At 40.2% G+C, this 18,681-nt stretch overlaps 1 protein-coding gene across 1 annotated transcript; it reads right to left on the reverse strand.

Moving 5' to 3' along the window:
* Positions 1 to 9,095: 9,095 nt before the first annotated feature.
* On the reverse strand, positions 9,096 to 18,238 carry flrt2 (fibronectin leucine rich transmembrane protein 2). The gene is made up of 2 exons (XM_063902412.1): positions 17,712 to 18,238; positions 9,096 to 15,456 (listed from the first exon to the last, which is right to left on the reverse strand). Exon 2 carries the CDS (start codon positions 15,017 to 15,019, stop codon positions 13,040 to 13,042), a length of 1,980 nt encoding a protein of 659 aa, XP_063758482.1. The 5' UTR covers positions 15,020 to 15,456; positions 17,712 to 18,238; the 3' UTR covers positions 9,096 to 13,039.
* Positions 18,239 to 18,681: the final 443 nt, after the last annotated feature.

The raw sequence follows: 18,681 nt of genomic DNA on the forward strand, positions 1-18,681 counted from the left end.
TAACATTACAATCGACATTTAGAAACCACCAAGGCTAACAATTTAGCAAACTAGTGAGCGGTCATGCGGAAAATGCAAAGGCATTCCCTTAGGAATGAGGAAATGTTGCTATTCCTTACATCCATATATTATTTTTTTCACTCTGACATATTAATTAAATTATGAAAAAAAGCAATAAGGTTGAAATAAAATAATATTGATGAATGTACCTAAATTCCTCTGCCATTTCTGAAAACCTCAAACGTGTCACAACTTGTGAATGCAGAGCTTTCAGAACATGTCCACTTCTGCGGTATACAGTAAATGACGTAAGGAGAGGGCATTGGACTTGTGAACATGTACCCACGGCCCCATTTAAAAGCAGCATTAGACATTCAATTTTTATCTTTCATTGAAACTTTGGGCAGAAAGTCAACATTTGTAATGATTGCAATGCTATAACTGCATTATTTCTTAATAAGAACAGTACATGTGTGATTTCAATCCCAACTTGGAGTAATTAACGTGGGCTTCAATATAAAGTAGTAGCGTAAGAGTGTTCAAATCTAATTAGATACAATAATGGCTAACAACATCTGGCCCCAGCTAGTTAACTGCATGTGTGGTCCCTGAAATGTAGCTGATAAAAACAAACCATTCTACATTGCCAGTTGCTAGGCATACATTGGACTTACGAAATGAATACATCATTAACAGAAAGGTAAACTAAATCAATTCAAATTAAAAGAAAAGTAGACTAAAATGTAAGATACAATTTGCATTAAATAACTACACAAGATCACAAGAATTTATAAGGATACTGACTTCTTTCCAAAGATGAATTCTAATTTCCATTTGACAATAAAAAAGGACATCAAAGGCTATATTCTAGTGTTACATCAGCTGTGGTTTTTACAAGGCAACAAACAAACATCCTTCATTCTTTCCATCACAAATGAGTGGATATTTTTCGCTCATAAATGCTTCATTCTGAGCCCGCAGACTTTGCTTTCACTAAGGAGTATGTATGACTACAGCCCAAAGAATGCAGCTGTGAACAGAGACTCCATGACTCAAGGAGATCACACGGTTTTTGCTCTGTTCTTATATTACAGTTGCAGCATTTCTTTTATGTCATATGAACTCTGGGGAAGACATTCTGAAACAATGGAACAATGCTGAAACAGCATACCTGGAGAAAGGTCACGTAAATGCACTGTTAAAATTAAAAAGCTGAGAAAACTCAACAAATTTACAATTTAACCTACTTTTATTTTGATGTGTTCAGAAATTTCACTGATCATTTAGGATCATTGGAAGCAATATTTCTGAAAGGGGGGCGTTTACGCGGGGGGGGGGGGGGGGGGGGTTGTTTATTAGATTATGTAGTTAAATCTAAGGTTTGAAAAATTCTTTTATGTGTTAATGTTCCAGTGGCGTTTTCTCCCAGAGGCCAAGGGAAGCCAGGCTTCCAATGTTTTTTCAGACCGTTGTTTGTGCTGCCATCTCTCCCCTTTTGTCAGACTATTTTCCAAACTTTGTAATGAAGAATATGTGTCTCTCTGTTGTCCTCATTCATAAAGCATAACACAACACCATCAGAGCACGGTGCAAAGTAGATTCGCTTTAAGTAGTCCGCTTTAAGAAAACTGTAGTTCCCCACAGCAGACGGCACAGCACATTAATAACGTCCGCTGGCGCATCATAAATACGTGGGATAGTGTAGGTGCAGTCTGATTCTCAAAGCACCGCAGTCTCTTTTCCTAAGTCCTTTTGAATTCTCCTATCCACTATTCCTTAACCCCGTAACGTTTCACGCAAAGGTCAAGGAAGAGTAGATAGGAATAGACGATAGGAGCTGATTTTTTGACAATTCGACCGTCCCCAGGTGCACCTTTGCAGTGAGGAGGAGAACAGAAGAGGTGAGTGCGTAACAGTCATCCCCAACCAATGAAATCACATAAACGCTGTACTGAGAAAAACACCATTAAAAAGTAACAACATTAGCAAGTGCAGTTATGGAGAGTGGAGATCTGTAGTTGACAAAAATATAACTTTTACTTAATAACCTCTACAATAGTTGAGTAGCTCTACTCAAAATTAAATGTTATGACAGGCCAACTCCCAGACTACTAGAGCTTCGTACAGAGGAAAAAGGAGGGATTCTGACTTTTAATGACGAAAGTGATGTCTGCATGGAGTGGCTATATGTAGCTGGTAGTGCAAAGCTTCAGCTTCATAATACTCATCATTTTTCAGCAATATTTCCTTTCACACAGTCACAACTTTTTTCATGTTCATTTATGTAACTTGATCGAACTGTTGATTATAAATGCATTACTATTTAAAAAAAAACAACTTTACTGATAAAAGAAGATCATTGATTACATTACAGTTTCAAAGTTCGCTTGATCTGTTTGTATGACCTGTTTTGTATATTTAAATGCAGAAATATGTTCCTCTCTAAGGTATAACGACTGGTCATACTTTATGCAGAGGAATATAGGTTGGCAGACTTCATTTTCTAAAGCAAGGTTCCTCATAACTCATGTGTGGAGAACTCCACCCTCAGTGAGCAAGTCTTTCAGTCTGACTGACAATTCATTTACATTGTCATAAATACATCCCATGAAGACTTGTCATGGGATTAATTTGTCTAGAGTGACATCTCAAATGGCTCATGTTGCATCTTCATTATGACATTATAGGTCAAAGTTTCATTCTCAAATGCAGATTTATTCCCGTCTTTTTTCTGTCATTGTCATTCGCTGGCATCTATTATTCAACCTTTCCCAATACAGCCAAGGGTTAAATTAGACAGTGGCTGTCCGGGACTCAGACGGGCACATAGGCCAACGCTATTAAAAGTATGGTGTCTTAAACATTTAAAAGATTGAGAAAAACAACATAGACTTACAAATATATCATAGAAAATGATAGTATTTCAAAAACGAGGTAGGTCTAACATTTCAGAGAAATTATGTGGTATAGTATGTCAAAAATATCATAAAAATTACATAGTTTAGTACGTCTTAAAAATCTGAAAAAAACAACATACGTATAGTTTGTTGCAAAATATATATAAAAAAACAGAATAACATAGTATAGTATTAAATAATATCATTTAAAAAAGACGTAGCACACTAGGTCAAAAATATGCAAAAAAGGCTGTAGTATAGTATGTGAACATTTTGGGAAAGAAAACCCATATTATAATATGTATAAAATATGTTAAAAAAATGTAGTTTAGCATATCAAAAATATGCAAACAAATAAATAATATTTTTGACATATTATATTATATACTTTATAAACTATACTATTTTTGACATTCTAGACTTGTTATTTTTCTAAAAAACTGCGTAGTATATCAAAAATATCCTTAAAAACATATTATAGTTTGCAGAAAATAGTATTTCAAAAATATCAAAATCAGTAATGGTAAAGTATGTTGAAGTATCGTGAAATAGCAAAGTATAATATGTTGATTAAATATTTAAGTCATAGTACAGTACAGACAAAATATAATAAAGAAAATCATCATATAGTGTTATATAATTTTTCCTTATCAAGATAGCAGGGAAATGGTATTTGAGTATTAAGTCATAAAAAGGATATTTGAAAAGGTGTTCACATTTTAATGTTGTAAGATAAATAATACCAGTTCAACCCCTTGGTAACAGCCATTTATCATTAGATTACAAAGCACTAAAACAAGAACATTATTTAAAACTATAAATGTTCCCATTATATTCAAGAACCTGATTAGCCGTATGAATAAGGCATATTTATGCATTTCAAATCCCTGCAGAGCTTCAGCGATATCAATAAATCTCCCCGGGCCGAGGCCTTGCACAATCTGAACTTGTATGTTACATTAAAAAAAGCGGTAACCGTTTTGTTTTTTCTTTGAGTTTCCTCCTGGTCACCTCCAGAAAGCCTTGAGCCTTTTGCCTTCACAATTCATCAGCATCTTCATTCATTACCGACCTTACCAGACGGTGAGTCCGCTCAGGTCACAGCTGCTCTGTCCCTCCTGGAATTGTGACTCCAGTGACCCAGAGGCCCAACATATGGCGACCGTACCATGCTCAATGTGGACCAGGGGAGAAAGTTAAAGATTAATCTGGCTAGATTCTTGGGAATTTGCTCCAAGTTTCCCTGACAGGTGGTGTTTTAATTATTGAAAATGCTCGGTTCTTATTTAGTTTAGCCGTGAATGATTTTTTTATCAGGTTGCAGAAGTAATGCAAATGTAAAGAGATGTTTTGTGTTGAATAAACATCCTCTCCAGCTCGCTCTTCTACTACATTAATTGTGTTTTTTTGTAAAGTCAGGTAGCTGTTGTTGGGGGAAAGCACAATTACTTTCAATCAAAGAACCCAGAGATATGGAAAGTGTTGTTTAGATCCATACCAATTATTTCTCAATGCTGATGTGTGGGAGAAATCACCTTTCCCATGGTAACAGCGTCTGTACGGCAGCCGACTCTGAAATATATGCTACCATGGATAAATCACCAATTAGCATACAAATATGCACAAGTTTCACTCTGTGTAGCGTTGCCTATAAAACAACTACAGATTAATTTGATACCAAAGAAAAATGTGCTGTAGTCTGAGAAGACATTGTTAACTTGGAAAACAAATGAAAGCGCTTGGACAACTTGATATTTTATTCCACTAATGAAGTGTCTCCTCTGTCACAGTGCCACTGAGTTATGGATGTTGATAATCAACAGCAGCTTCTTTTTAAAACAAATGGGTAAGAATATGCCATATCATATTCCCAAAAAATATTGATCACTGTGGATAAAGCAATGTTCTTAAACATAATACTCATAATACCGAGGTATGCATTTACAGTCTAATCACCAATCACAAATGTAAGTGTAACGTAAAACACTTATGTATGCAACTTCAGTTTTTCAGTTAACCAATACATGCAAATGTTGATATTGCTGGGCTTGTTGAATTTGTTAAAGTTCAACCCAACATAAAATAAACAATGTTTACGCTCTAAAGTATTAACACTACATTGTTCCATTTTTCTTCTAATTTGATCCTTTTAAAGTGGTTTTAGCTGATAAATACCTTGGTACCTTTATTTTAGTTTATAACACCAATTTTGTATTAATTAAAATAATGCATTTTGAGTTATATTGATTGTGTTTATTCGTTTTCTCTTGAGCAAAATATCTGAATATTTTTTCCATCACTGCTAAACTTGCTACCATTTCACCTCTGCACTGTCTGTTACTCAGTCAGCAGTACACTGCAGAGTGTGTGTGATGGTAACACTATTTCCACTAAAGCTTCATTCACACATTCACTTCTTAAAGCACTGAATCTGACAATATGTTGGCAGCATGACGCTAATAGGCTTGGGGAAACTTACGGGAATTGTGTTACGTGATAAAATAATAACGGCATTGCGTTGCAGTCCAGGAAAAAATATGTAATCAGATACAAAATTAGTAAAAATAGGGATTATTAGCAGGACATGTGATGAGCACCATGAGAATGAATCCCTTTGTAAAGCCAGAGAGGTAAATATTCATTATTTTTCTCTGTATAATAACTGGTTATAGTTAAACTATTTTCAAACCTATTACCCTTTAATTTGTGGTTCACTTCAGACAGCTTGGTCCCCTAATGATGTTCACAAACAGCATTGTCACTTTGTTTTCCAGCGAATTTTGTTTCACAAACACAAATGCAGAAGTCTGCATAGGAGGAAGGTTTGAGTGGAAAATGGGATAAACAAAACACAAGACTTTCCCCCAGGAGACTGGTTTGGGTGTTCCGTGTTAAACCAGAATCCAGCGTTTAGTCATTTAAATCAACTCCGTAAGCTAAATAACACAAGAAATGTGTTTGGTCAAAGCCAAACCATGATCTTTTACTAATCCTAACCTAGAAGTATGGTGTGTTTTAGATCTAAAACACATCATGGAGAAAAAATCCTTCCCTCTAAATGTATTCGAGAATGCAGTTGAAGTGTTTGTTTTATAGTAGACAGGTTTTTTGCAGATATAATGGGATGTAATACAGCAAAACCACAAAATAAAAAGCATAGGAAAGATGAATAAGTGCCTCTAGCACTTAGTGTCAACACAAACTGACCATTGCCGGCTTCACAATGGCAGCATTAGTTGCAGGTTGCAGCTAGTTGGTTGCATCACACTGTTTACAGCAGGGGTTACTTCCATTGTGTCAACACCTATAAATGCCTTCCAGACCTGAGAGCATTTCAGGCAGTTTGACAGCCTAAAACAACATTTTGTCACCAATTAGGACTCCACACAGCTGGCAGGTCACTTTCTGAACTTTTAAAAGAGTGTGTAAAGAAAGTGCTGTGGTTTTGAAAGCAACTCTCCCTGCAGACTAAAGACTTGTCAGGCAATATATTCATTTTTGTAGAGAAAACATCTCAGCTATCTCAATGGCACAAAGCACATTTTCTATGCAGTTGTTGCAGAAATCAGGCGAGACTTCGGTAATCTAAAATTGGGAGAACAAATTGAATTTGCATCTCCAAAAATTGCCCGATTGATGATTGTTTAAAATATCCCCCTGTGCTCGTTGTTCGAATGCTGCCAGAGGAATTCCTATAGAGTCTGTGCTGTGTTTAGTTCTCTTTCAACTTCACAAAGTTACATTTAAAAGACTAGCATCAAATGGAGTAAGCACTTTCAGGAAACAGGAGGAAAAAAGCGGAGCTTCAAGTCTATTTTCTATTCACACAGGAGTAAATGCAAACCATGCTTTCTTTTTTTCCATTCATTTATTTTTTCTTTTAGTTTAGAAAAAAACAGCAAGGTGATCTTTAATGGATTTAATATATATATATTTTTTATTGAATCTTCATGCCATTCACCGTTGGCAGTAAATGGGCAGAAATCCAGTGACCCATCCTGACACGCATTAGCCTCAAGTACTGTGCGAGAGCTACAGGCCTCACCTGCATAGCCTGTAATTAAAGGCTAACGGAGGGCAATGAAAGATGGGAATAACAACAGAGCACCGCTTTAACACCAGCCGCTTCAATGTTAAAGTCTACCAGATGTCAATGTTTGTAACACCTGAAATAGGATTGCTTTAAATTGCATCCTATAATGACTTTTCCTCTATATCGAGGCTGATTAGAAGACGGTTAAACGAGGATCACAAAGTGAAGCTGTTCGAGAGCGTGCACTTAACAAAGAATTGAATGTTCTTTTGGCAGGGAGACATTTAAAAGGCAGCTCCTCTGAGCGAACACCTGTTCAGCGTACAATTCAAAGGCAGAAAGTCAGCATTTCATTAGTTTCTGCCATATGGAAGATGACACACAAGCATTTTCATCTAAATGAAGCAAAAACAAACACTAGTCTGATACTGCGTTTCAGTCATGTGACAATTAGGTAAGTGCCGACAGCAGCAGTTCAAACTTAGATGAGTATTGATGTAAGTGTGGTGTGTGTGTGTGTGTGTGTGTGTGTGTGTGTGTGTGTGTGTGTGTGTGTGTGTGTGTGTGTGTGTGTGTGTGTGTGTCTGTCTGTCTTAGGAGCGAACTGTACTTAAAGTCACAAAAGTAACAGAAGTGGTAAAAGAAACTGAAAAAAAGTACTTATCACATATAGTGAAATACTGTATGTGTAAAAGTCCAGCATTGAAAACTCTGCTGAGGTCAGAGTACCAGTATTCATTGTTCAGTAAAATTGTCCTATTCAGTATTTTACTATTAGTTCTGCCTAAAGCATTACAGTTGAATGATGATGAAGGTTGTGCTACATTTAACTCCTTTATATACTGTTGAAAAAGTGTAATCTACAGTAATGCATGATATTCTATAAGATCATCATATCTTTTTTCCTTTGTTGCTGTCTTGTAGGAAACACATATTTTTAAAGTCAGCCATTAGAATTATCTCATTCCATCGACACACCTGGAGATACATGGGTTTCACTCGACGGAAAGGGCCTTTAAAAACTGTAATCTCAAAAGATTAAAGCTATCAAATGAAAAGTATTTTAATTGTATTATTATGACTGATTAGAAACAATCTGACAACTTGTGGGTATATCTGAAATAAGGTCCTTATTTAGTTTTTAAAATACCCTTAGATGTGTTCTTATGTAAAAACATTGATAATCTACTTAGCATTTGTTTTTTTTATATAAACAAGCTGTATTTGTCTATTTGCCTGCTTTTTTGTTTCATTTAAAACTGTTCCCATTTCCATAGTTTATATATTTTTTTATTGGACAATGTTAGACGTGTTATCTAGCAGCAGATTATTATATAATCATTTCTTACATCATTGTGGTGCTACCCTAATTTGGCAAATCACTAGTTTGAAAACACCTTATTAATAAAAATGTAGACATTATGCAACAACTAAGGTATGGTCTTTTAAAACCACTTACTGAAAAATGCACAGTGGTGAGATGGTGGTGAGATCACACACTCTCAATCTTCCGTTACGCTCGCTACACAACACACAAGTAAGACAGAGCAAAGCATGATGATTTTAGTGCCAAACCCTCAGTTCGATTCACCCACTTTGCCTCCACAGAAAGCCTACAATTGTGCAATAAGAAATCACATTTTGACATGTGGGGGTTTTGAGAAAAACACCAATTTCCCGCTCAAAATACCAGAGTGGCACACCCTCTTATGTTTCAGCCCAATACATGTGGTTAATTGTCATAGTGAATTAAGAGTGTGCTAATGTGGGTTTTTATAGCCGACTGGAGGTTACAGAGGCAACATTGGGATGTGGTCATGTGGAAAGAAAAAAAAAATTGGTAGGGATTTGGAGACAGAGCCCATTCTGGGACTTAGTTGTGCCGTACAAGTCGAATGAGAGAGTATCCTGGATTTTCCCCAGGCGTACTCTTAAGCTGCGGTGGCTACGCTAAGATGTCTCAAGCTTCTCTTATAGAAATAAGAGGATAACTTGGCATGGTGTGGTACAAATCTTTGATCCCGAATTACTAGTGTCTGACCTAAAATACATTTAGCTAAAAGCCTGTGTGTAGTGTACAAACTTCCCCCCGTTTTGCCAGCACACATACGTAACAGAAAAAGAATGTAGGATCAACTTTTCTAAAATGAACAAGGAGTGATCGCCCAAATCCAATGGCTCTTTTATTTTCAAAAAGCTTCACTTAAGTATTTACAGTTTGTGCAAAAACATTTAAAGGTTTTCAAGGACTTTACATTGTAAGTTCAACCTCAAGGCACATACATGGAACAACATCAATATTTCATCATGAGAACAGAAATTTAACTTTGGTTCCTAAGAAAACTTGGTGTGGATGGCCAACATAACACTGCAGCGTCTCCATGAGTATCCATACGCAGTAGCTTCACATGCACTGTAACTTTCCAGCCTTCTTTCTCTAAAGTCTCCTGTATGGTTGCTCATACTGTACCTCAACCACTACTGGGTGATTGCTAGAAGGGAAAAAAAAACCTGGTAAGATAAAAACAAAGGAAAGGCTATGAAGCTAAATACAGTACATGCAAAAATCCTTGAATGAATGTTACTGGCTAATAGATATTTGCAGGTAGAAAAGATGACTTTAAACATATTCAACCACTCATTTGTTTTGACCTCTTGAAGATTAAACATAATTATTTCAACATGATTCAATGAGCTTTAAGGGAAATTACTCCTCAGCATCCAGAAACAGTAATAATCCTATGCTAGCAGTCCTTGATACATTTTGTGTTATTTCATGGTCACAGATCCGCAGTCGCGTTCTTTCATCAAGAACATTAAGAGTAATGTACGCTGCAAAACAACCACCAAAGCTTCAAAGCACGAATCATTAGCCATGCACCGCTTAAGGTCTGGCACTACGGATGAACAGTCTCTCGTTAGCTACTGTGCATCATGCTCCGTGTTGTTCTTCCTGTTAACACTGTTATTGTTGCCGCTGCCGTGGCTGCAAATAGTTGAGAGTAATGTGCTTTCTTTTCTGCATTCTTCTTGCCGTCTCCTTATGTCTCATCTTTTCTTCCTTCCACTAAACGCTCTCACTAGCTAATCATTCAGTCCTGCATAAAAGGTAAGGCAAATATCTGTCTCCATGACACATTCACAGACAGGGGAGATACTTTATGTTGTGACAGTTCGACCCCCATTTGTTTGATCAGCATGTGACATAAAATAGGGCAGAACAAAGACTAATAAATGATATTTGATGTAAATGTTCAAGTGTTTCTGCGTGGGGGTTATGTTCAGCTGTGGATATCCTTAGAAACAGGTTGAAATAAAAAGAAATGCCTTGGTAACCACAGAAGATCTTATTTGTGATAAACCCAACTTGCTTAGAGTAAGATGAGAAGATTGACCCCATCATGCCCCTACTGTAAATATGAAGCTAAAAACTGCAGCCAGTTAGCTTAGCATAAATATTTCAAACAGGGGGGAAATCCTTGCTCTGTCCAAATGTAGCAAAACCCGTCAACAATCACTTACTAACACAATATGTGTGTGTGTGTTTAATCAATTCAAAAAAAGTCTAAAAGTGACAATGTTGTTTTACACTTCATGTTCCTAATTTTGGACAGAGCCAAGCTAGCTGTTTCCAGTTTTTATGCTAAGCCAGCCTCACTGGCCACTGTTAGTAGTTTTGCATTTAGTTCAAGGACATCAGAGTGGTATGATTTTTCTTATTAAACTAAACTACAGCAAGAGAGTGAATAAGAATATTTCAAGAAACTGAACTGATGCTTAAATGTTTAATCTTGTTCAAATAAATCCATTTGCTTCTAAAAAGAAAATCCAACAAAAAGGTCTTTTTGAAAAGACACTTCACACTGCATGACATATTGAGACAGATTTCATTCATTGTGTTAGGTAATGTTTAAAATGTGAACAGATTTTCAGCACTGGTGCTATGGAATTGTACGCACCACCTCAAATAAAAGTCCACGTGATCGTAGCTATTGCTGGAATAACAGTAAGTGCAGCTACTTTCGAGATATCCCAAATGCTGACAGAAAATCCTCTCAAAGATAATCTTGACACTGGAATAACTCGAGTACAAGCCCTTAACAATCGTTTCACTTAAAATGCCCAGCCTAGTTTGTGTCGTTATCTACCTTGTATGTCGGAACAGCAGAAACTGTGCACCTCACAAAGAGTTAACACACACTCAGTGTCCCAGCGTGAGCTCCATGCAGCCAAGTGAAAATAAGGTCTACATATTTTTCTCCCTTTTTTGGTCGAGGATTATGAGGAGAGGGGGAAAGGTGGGGGCGAATGGGTCAGCGGTGGGAATTCTTTATGCTTGGCCCCTCAAACTAGAATCTTGTCAAATCAAATAAAGTCTTCTTAAGAAGTGCATAATGAAGACCTCTCACTGGCACATCGCATGCAAAGAGCTGCCACCACAGTGCACAAGCTGAAGGGCAGGGAAAGTGTTTTAATTGAGCCCATGCAGGGAGACGGGGAGGGAAGGATGGAAAATGAGGGGAAAAAGGGCGAGGACCATCATCGCAGGAACTAATGGTGTGAAGCTAGCAGGTGCATTGTTCAGGTAGACCGAATCATAAATGAAGTAGACAGTCTCATAAAATGTGCACAAAGGGTTGAATGATGAGATGCTGGATGAGCTTCTCAGTCACAACTGTGTGCAGCATTGTGAGGATCCATGGGCGGAGCACGATCCTATTGTGGTAATTTCCTAATCTATCAAAAAGCCTAATGAACGCTGGGACACATTTGGAAATAAGTGGGTGTATAATTAGCATTATGTGTGTGCTTTCTCCAAATGCATCGTACTCACACACACATAGCTTTGGGAACAGAGGCCTTCCAATCATGATGGACCACAGTGGTGAAAATCTATATCATTTAGCCACCGAACACAGAAAACACTGTTAGTTTTAAATGATTCCACATCATTAAGTAGCTCGATGAGCAATAATACGCTAAACAATGTTGTTTGAGCATGAGTAATGTCGTCTGGGTAATGGACTCTAGGGGAATTGCGAATGTAAAGTGATCTATGCAGCTTTTTTTTCCCTTTCTTCCTTCCCTCTGTCTGTCTTGCCCTCTGTCCCACACACGACGCTAAGGGAAACTGCCCCCTTGTGGCCTCAATTGCCAAAACAAGGGAAAAAAGAAGCAGAACAAATTAGGGAATTTCTTCAAAAGGATCTGCGAGTCTCAGCACATCCATGCACCTCATTAGGGACAAAAATCCTTTGTTCCTTTTTAAACTTGTGGTAATAATCGCATCTCCTCACAAAAAAAAAACACCAAATGTGATGAAGGTTATCACATTGTTTTCTCCAAAAAGTGTCTCTTGACTAAGCCCACCTTTGTTCAATTGCAAAACAGTAGAACAAAGATGCTTTTAGTGTTAAGGCACTTATGGGGAATCTCTGTCCAGGCTTTTTAACAGCACCGATGACATTCTTCCTACACAGCCGTCCACACTCCCTTCCATGTGATCACCACCTCTGCTCATTTCCTGCCTCCTTCCATTAATAAGAAAGTGCACTTCAGTCCTTTTTTTTCAGAACATACCACCAATGAACCGGTTCTGAATTTTCGACCGTGCTCTAATCAGCAGTGTTTGGATTTCCTCTGTGCTGTGTTGTTTTTACTACTGTTCTGTTGTACTGGGGAGGTTTGCAGTGTTTTAAAGAGCAAAAAGGCCATATTTTGCTTCTGTGGTTAGCAAAGGATCCCAGCCCTCTAAGCGCCCCCTCAACATATTCCAAGGCTGACAGCGTCAATCAGAAGCTACACCCAGGGTGCCTTGATTGTATGAATCCATGTTCATGTACAGTACTGACCATTAAAACAACGTTCAAAACCCTGCTGGTTATAAAAAAAAGAAACTTTTACCTCTTCTTCTAAGAATAAAAAAGATAGCAGAGAATCCCACATTATTATCCACAGTATAAATTACATCGTAGACAGAACTTGGAAATATATATAGTACAGTTATATTTCAATAGAATTTTGAATGTTTTTTGTTATCTTCACAAACGGTGTATGTGTGTACTTATGCGTGTATTCATTGTTTATGGTATGTGAGAAGACTGCAGCATCACGTGTGGCAGAACTCTGTACTCGGCACATTGCTGCTCTTGCAGTAGGCTAGGCTGTTGTTACTGAGGTGACAGTCTCTAAATCCAATGCCCCCGTTGGGCGTGTAGATAGGCTGAATGCGGAAATCTCCCTTGAGCAGCTGCTCATTGTTCAGCGCCACTATCTGGAAACTGGTCTCAGTCATTTCCAGAATGGAGTTATCCTTCTTGGTTCCAGCCTCGCCGTAGTCGTCTTTTCTCCTGCCCCGGTTGTATTTCCACTTGTTCGAAGATGACCGGCTCTTCCTGTGCATGTGCCAGCAGAACAGGCTGAGCAGCGTTACTAGGATGAGTAGCACCGCCCCACCTATGATCCCAGCCATTAGCAGCGTGGAATTAATGCTCTCCTGTGGAGATGGCTCTCTACCTGGAGGCTTGGTAGACATAACAGCCTTGGTCCTGGCCTCAGAGCATATAGTATCCTCTCCGGGTCTGTAGGAATTTAGGGTGTCAAGAACATGCACGCAAATCCGATACACGGATCGGGGCTCAAGGTCAGTGAGGCTAATTTGCCGCCTGTCCCCGCTCACAGTCCTCTCCCGCATTCCTTCGTTTATTTGGCTTTGGCCCCTTTTGACCCAAGTGACCTTGTAGGCTGTGACGGTGAAATAGGAAGCCCAGCTCACCTCGATACTGGTAGAGTTGACCACATAGAAGGAGATCTGAAGGGGGTCCTCATAAGGAGGCAAGGGCCCAGGAGGGTTGTTGTGGATTGGGGGTAAAGGGGGAGAGGGTGAGTCAAAGTAGAAAGGGATGGATGTGGTGATCAGTGTTGAGATAATGGTGGTGATAGTAGTTGTTGGCGGGGGAGGGGGAGTGGAGCGGAGGGTGGGCCAGGGTGTCTGATCAACATCAATCGGGCACTCTATAATATCCAGCGTGAGCTCTCTGATTGCCATGCCGCGCACCTTTTCCGGACTCAGACACACAAACCCTCGGGCGTTGATGGAGGAGGGCAAAGACTTTAGCCACACCACAACCCATTTCACAGCACAGTCACAACGCCATGGGTTATTGCGCACCATGAGATGCTTTAGGCTAGACAAGCCATCAAACACGCCCTGTGTGAGAGTCTGTAGATTGTTGCTGGAGATATCCAGTCTTTCCAGCCTGTTAAGTTCTGCGAAGGCTGCCACAGGGATCTGGTCAATTTGGTTCTCCTGCAGGCTCAGTTTGACCAGTGCCTGGCTAGGTAAGAGGGGAGGTGGGAAGGTGAGTGAATTGCGGGCCAGGGCCAGCTCACGGAGGTTGGTCAGTTCCTGGAAGGTCCCTGGTGCAATGCCCTCATCCGTTAGCAGGTTCCCATCCAGCAGGAGGCGTTGCAGGCGTGTCACATTCTGAAACGCCTCCTCTGCAATGTGTGCAATGCGGTTCTCGTCCATCCGCAACTCTTTCAGGTCCTCTGGAAGGCCAATGGGAATGCTGCTTAAGTGGTTTTTGGTGAGGAAGAGGAGTTTGAGGCTTATTGCCTCCCTAAAGGCCCCTTCTTCCACTCCCACTGTGGAGATGGAGTTATCATCAAGGTGCAGCTCCTCTAGTCGAGTCAGTTGGGCCAGGGCTGCCCTAGAAATCGTTTGGATATTATTCTCCTGGAGATGCAGGACCCTGGTGTTTTTGGGCAGATTAATGGGAAACTCGTCCAGCTGGTTGCCGTAGAGGTACACAGTCTCCACGGTGGCCACATTGTGAAGGTCCAGGGGGAAGCCAGCATTGTTTATCTGGTTGTTGTGTAGGAAGAGGACCTTGAAGCCGTCCTGTATCCCATGAGGCACTGATGTCAGGCTGCGTTCGTTGCAGTACACAAATGGTTTGTCACAACGACACTCTTCCGGGCAAGACGCACCCGGGCTGAATTGCGTTTGGAGGCTTAGGATTACAGTCAACCAAACTTGCAAGAATGAAGCCCAATCTTTATTCCAGGTTCCAGCAAGAAACTCCATAGTGGAAAAACAAAACAGGAAAAAGGAAACCAACGATATAAAAAAACTAGTAGGAGATTAAAGAAAGATGAAATTCAGAAAGGCATTGACGTATATATCCACCAAAAACCAGAAAGGTCCAACTAGGAGAGTTTGGTAATGATGCAGTTAGCTGAGAAAACTGCAGGAAATCGTGGGAGTAATCCTGTAAATGCTAGTCCTCAGCTGAAGTACGATGGTCTCATTAGTGGTGGCCAGTCTTCTGACTGACTCCATCCATGCTTATACATCGGACCATAGCAGGACTCTTCACTCGATGCTCCATGCAGAGCTCAGCCAGGGCCAATTTGAAGCCACGCAGTAGAGAGCCACCACAGCCTTCACTCGCCTGCCCGTCACACACTGTTGGTCCCTGACCAGGATAGAGTCCAAGGGGGGTGACATTTGGATCCGGAGACCTGTGTGGGAAAACAAAGAAATGCTGGATTAGTATATTTAGGGGTGGTCTTTTCTCAGAAAAAAAGGGGGCCTCAATTCTCTCCCCCTCTTCCTCTTTACTTGACATACAAACATGCACACATACCAACTATCTTTCCATCCCTTGTTCTGTTTTCCTCTCCACCAAACAGAGTCACAAAACATACCGTTCACTGCCGACATCAAATTATGCACTGGCTTTAAAAAAAAAATGTCCAACCATCTGATAAATATTCAGAACAGCTCTTGCACATCCGGTTTCACAGACATAAAGAAGGCTTTTATGCCTTGCGCTCTATCAAAGGAGGTAATAGACGACTGCAAGGACACACTTGCAGATTCACAGTGGTTCTGAGCAACATCAACGCAGCTTAATGGAAAACATGCTAAAATGAGATAAGGCTAATGAAGACATTACTTCTTTCAGTGACCAAGATATTTCCTTAGGGAAAAAATACACCTCAGTATACATCTGTCTTTTCTCTGTCTGCTTGAGCACACATTGTGGACAGAGGTATACAAGTAAACACACAAGTGCTTACAGTAAACAGAGTCGATTGTTTTGCTGGGGGCCTAAAGAGGAGCTCGTTATTACGTGTAGGTCTGAACACACCATCACCAAACTGAAGATTTAAAGCCGTGAAGAGTGGAATTACAAAACAAAAGGAGAGGCAGTCGTGGAAGAGAGACCCTGCATGTCAGCTCCTCCTCTGACGGAGTGACATACATGAGCTGTCAAATGAAATGGGATTGGAAAATAATTTAGTCCCTCCACCTGTAATAAACGATCGATACAGGCTATTTTTCAGCATGGAGGCTTGTAGTAAAGCACAAGGCCATTGGATTACAGTAGACCCCAGATCCATTATTCCAAGTTTTATGACCCATCAAACATTTTTTGCTCTCCATCTCTTCCCCCACAAGATTGAAAGATACTGGTTGTCATCGGTGGCTTTCAGCTTAACTGAAGCTCCACCTCAGTTGGATAACACACACTAATGGGAACGATAGGTTGAATGTTAAGCACAGGAACGGCCTTGAGTGTGGATTAAGACGTCCCGCAGGGTTTGTCAAGCAGCAGGAGTAGCCAGTTAGCCCCATCGTAAAGAAAATAACTAGAATTCTTCCTTTGGACTCAGTTGCAGATTTTTTATGTCTGAAAGCCATGACAGGTGTAAAAAAAGTAATGTTTAAAGAAAGCCCATCTATTTGCCTTCCCCTGCTTCTTTACACTCCCTTGTGTTGTTTGTTGACCAGATACAGCCTCCATGGGCTCTTTGTGGCAGAGATGGAGAAGCAATCCTTTGACACACATCTGTGATCTACTTTTCTAAATTGAAAGAGCTAAATTTAATCAAATAAGCTTCGGGGTAAGCAACCACATGAGGCGATAAAATGTGCTGCCACAGCAGCCGAATCAACAGCAGACGGCAGCAGCATCAAGATTATTATAGCTGCATAAATAAATGTCACCAAGAATCCACATTATAACCTTAAAAAAGAAAACGATGTCAAGTTAGTCTTTACTTGACAACCCCAAAACCCGATGACTGGTAGACATGGATAGATCAAGGAGGGAGAAAGACTGATAGTTGTTTTTTTTTCTCTTTTATTTCATTTTGATTCAATTTCCAGCCCAGTGAGCACAGTTTCTCAGCGCCAGATGAACGCTGTGATATGTTGCCAGGACAATCCGATTAGGACTGGATTTAGCGACAGAAACGCAATTAAAAGTTTAAAATGGATAGGGTATTTAAGAGGCGATAAGAGGCGGATCAGGTATACTTCAAAGCCTGCCCAGTGAGCGGTGTTCATTTGAATGAATTATTTCAAAGGGGGAATTGAAAACCGTGCAATGCATTGAGAGTGAAAGCCTCCCCTTCCAAAAAAAAAAAAAAGTCAGGTTTTCTCCCGGGTGAAAAATGTGGAGCAGCGCACTTTTAGTGTATTAATCTTTAACACGATGAAATTAACCTACAAATGAATTGCCTAATTTTTGTTTATCTATTTAAAAGTAATTTGGAAGTGGTGAAGTCATGTTTTGATTACAGGATTCTTGGAGCTATAGTAGAAAAACGGGTATTTTCGGATCTGTTTGGTTAAGAAAGGGTTATTTTTTTAATCAAAAACATTCCAAATTTAAATAAAAAACGAGTGGATTGACATAGATTTTAGTACTGTCGTTTTTGTTCTGCAATTTCTCTCCAACTGTGTTACTCAAAAACAGCCACTGTACCTTTGGCGAGCCTTTATCCATTACAAAACCCGCTCAACTTTTCCCCTTTCCTTGCGCCTCTGTCCTTCATGCGGTCCGGCTGTATGCCCGTGCGTAAAGGTCCGTTCGGTAACGCTGGTGCGAGGAGTCGGTTCCGATCAGCAGCGTGGACCCAGTGAGTGTACGGAACAGCATATTTTCCCGTATGGGTCCCCTCAATAAGTGACTGCAGGTCCGTCCCCAGCGCACTTTTTTTGTGTTTCCCAACCTCCGCTTTTAACACCGTCTGCAGCGCTTGACGACCGAAAGAAGCGGCGGCAGGGTGATCGCCAGCTCTCCCCTTCCACACTGTGCCCGAACGGTGAGGACGCACTCGCAGAAGTGTCCTCCACTGGCCATGACGGCCAGCCGCGTCCGTCCTCTGCGCTCTTTTATCGGGGGAAGCTCAAACTTGCCTTTTAGTATCTACGCAGCTCAGACCCGGACTGCCAGCGAGTTGTTTTCTTAGATGGATTCAGTTGATAGTGCGACGTGTGTGCTCTGCTCACCTCTCTCCCTCTCTCTCTCTCTCTCTCTCTCTCTCTCTCTCTCTCCCTCTCCCTCCCTCTTTCTCTCTCCCCTCCCCTCCTCAGAATAAAGAATGCATCTCCTACAGCAGCTCCGCGATGGCTTTAAGCCACAGATCCTCCCTGCTGCCCTCACACTGCAGAAAATAGTTTGTCTCTCAACACACTATATCCCCTACATGCTATTTCCCCGGCCTACCTTGCCTCGCGACCACGTCTGAGCTCTCATTTGCATTTTAATCACAACATCCTGAAATTCAGCTTGGAGTCACACTCTCAAAGAAGAATCACTACATGGTAGATTCCTTTAATGTTCCTGGTTATTTACAGACTATATCATTGGGGGTCACAAAGTATCCCTGATGGGCCTTATTAGATGTAGTTTTGTTGATATATTTATAGGCCTTCTGGTAGATTCTGGTAGA

This window comes from Eleginops maclovinus, chromosome 15, assembly GCF_036324505.1.
Source record: "Eleginops maclovinus isolate JMC-PN-2008 ecotype Puerto Natales chromosome 15, JC_Emac_rtc_rv5, whole genome shotgun sequence".
Classification (NCBI taxonomy): domain Eukaryota; kingdom Metazoa; phylum Chordata; class Actinopteri; order Perciformes; family Eleginopidae; genus Eleginops; species Eleginops maclovinus.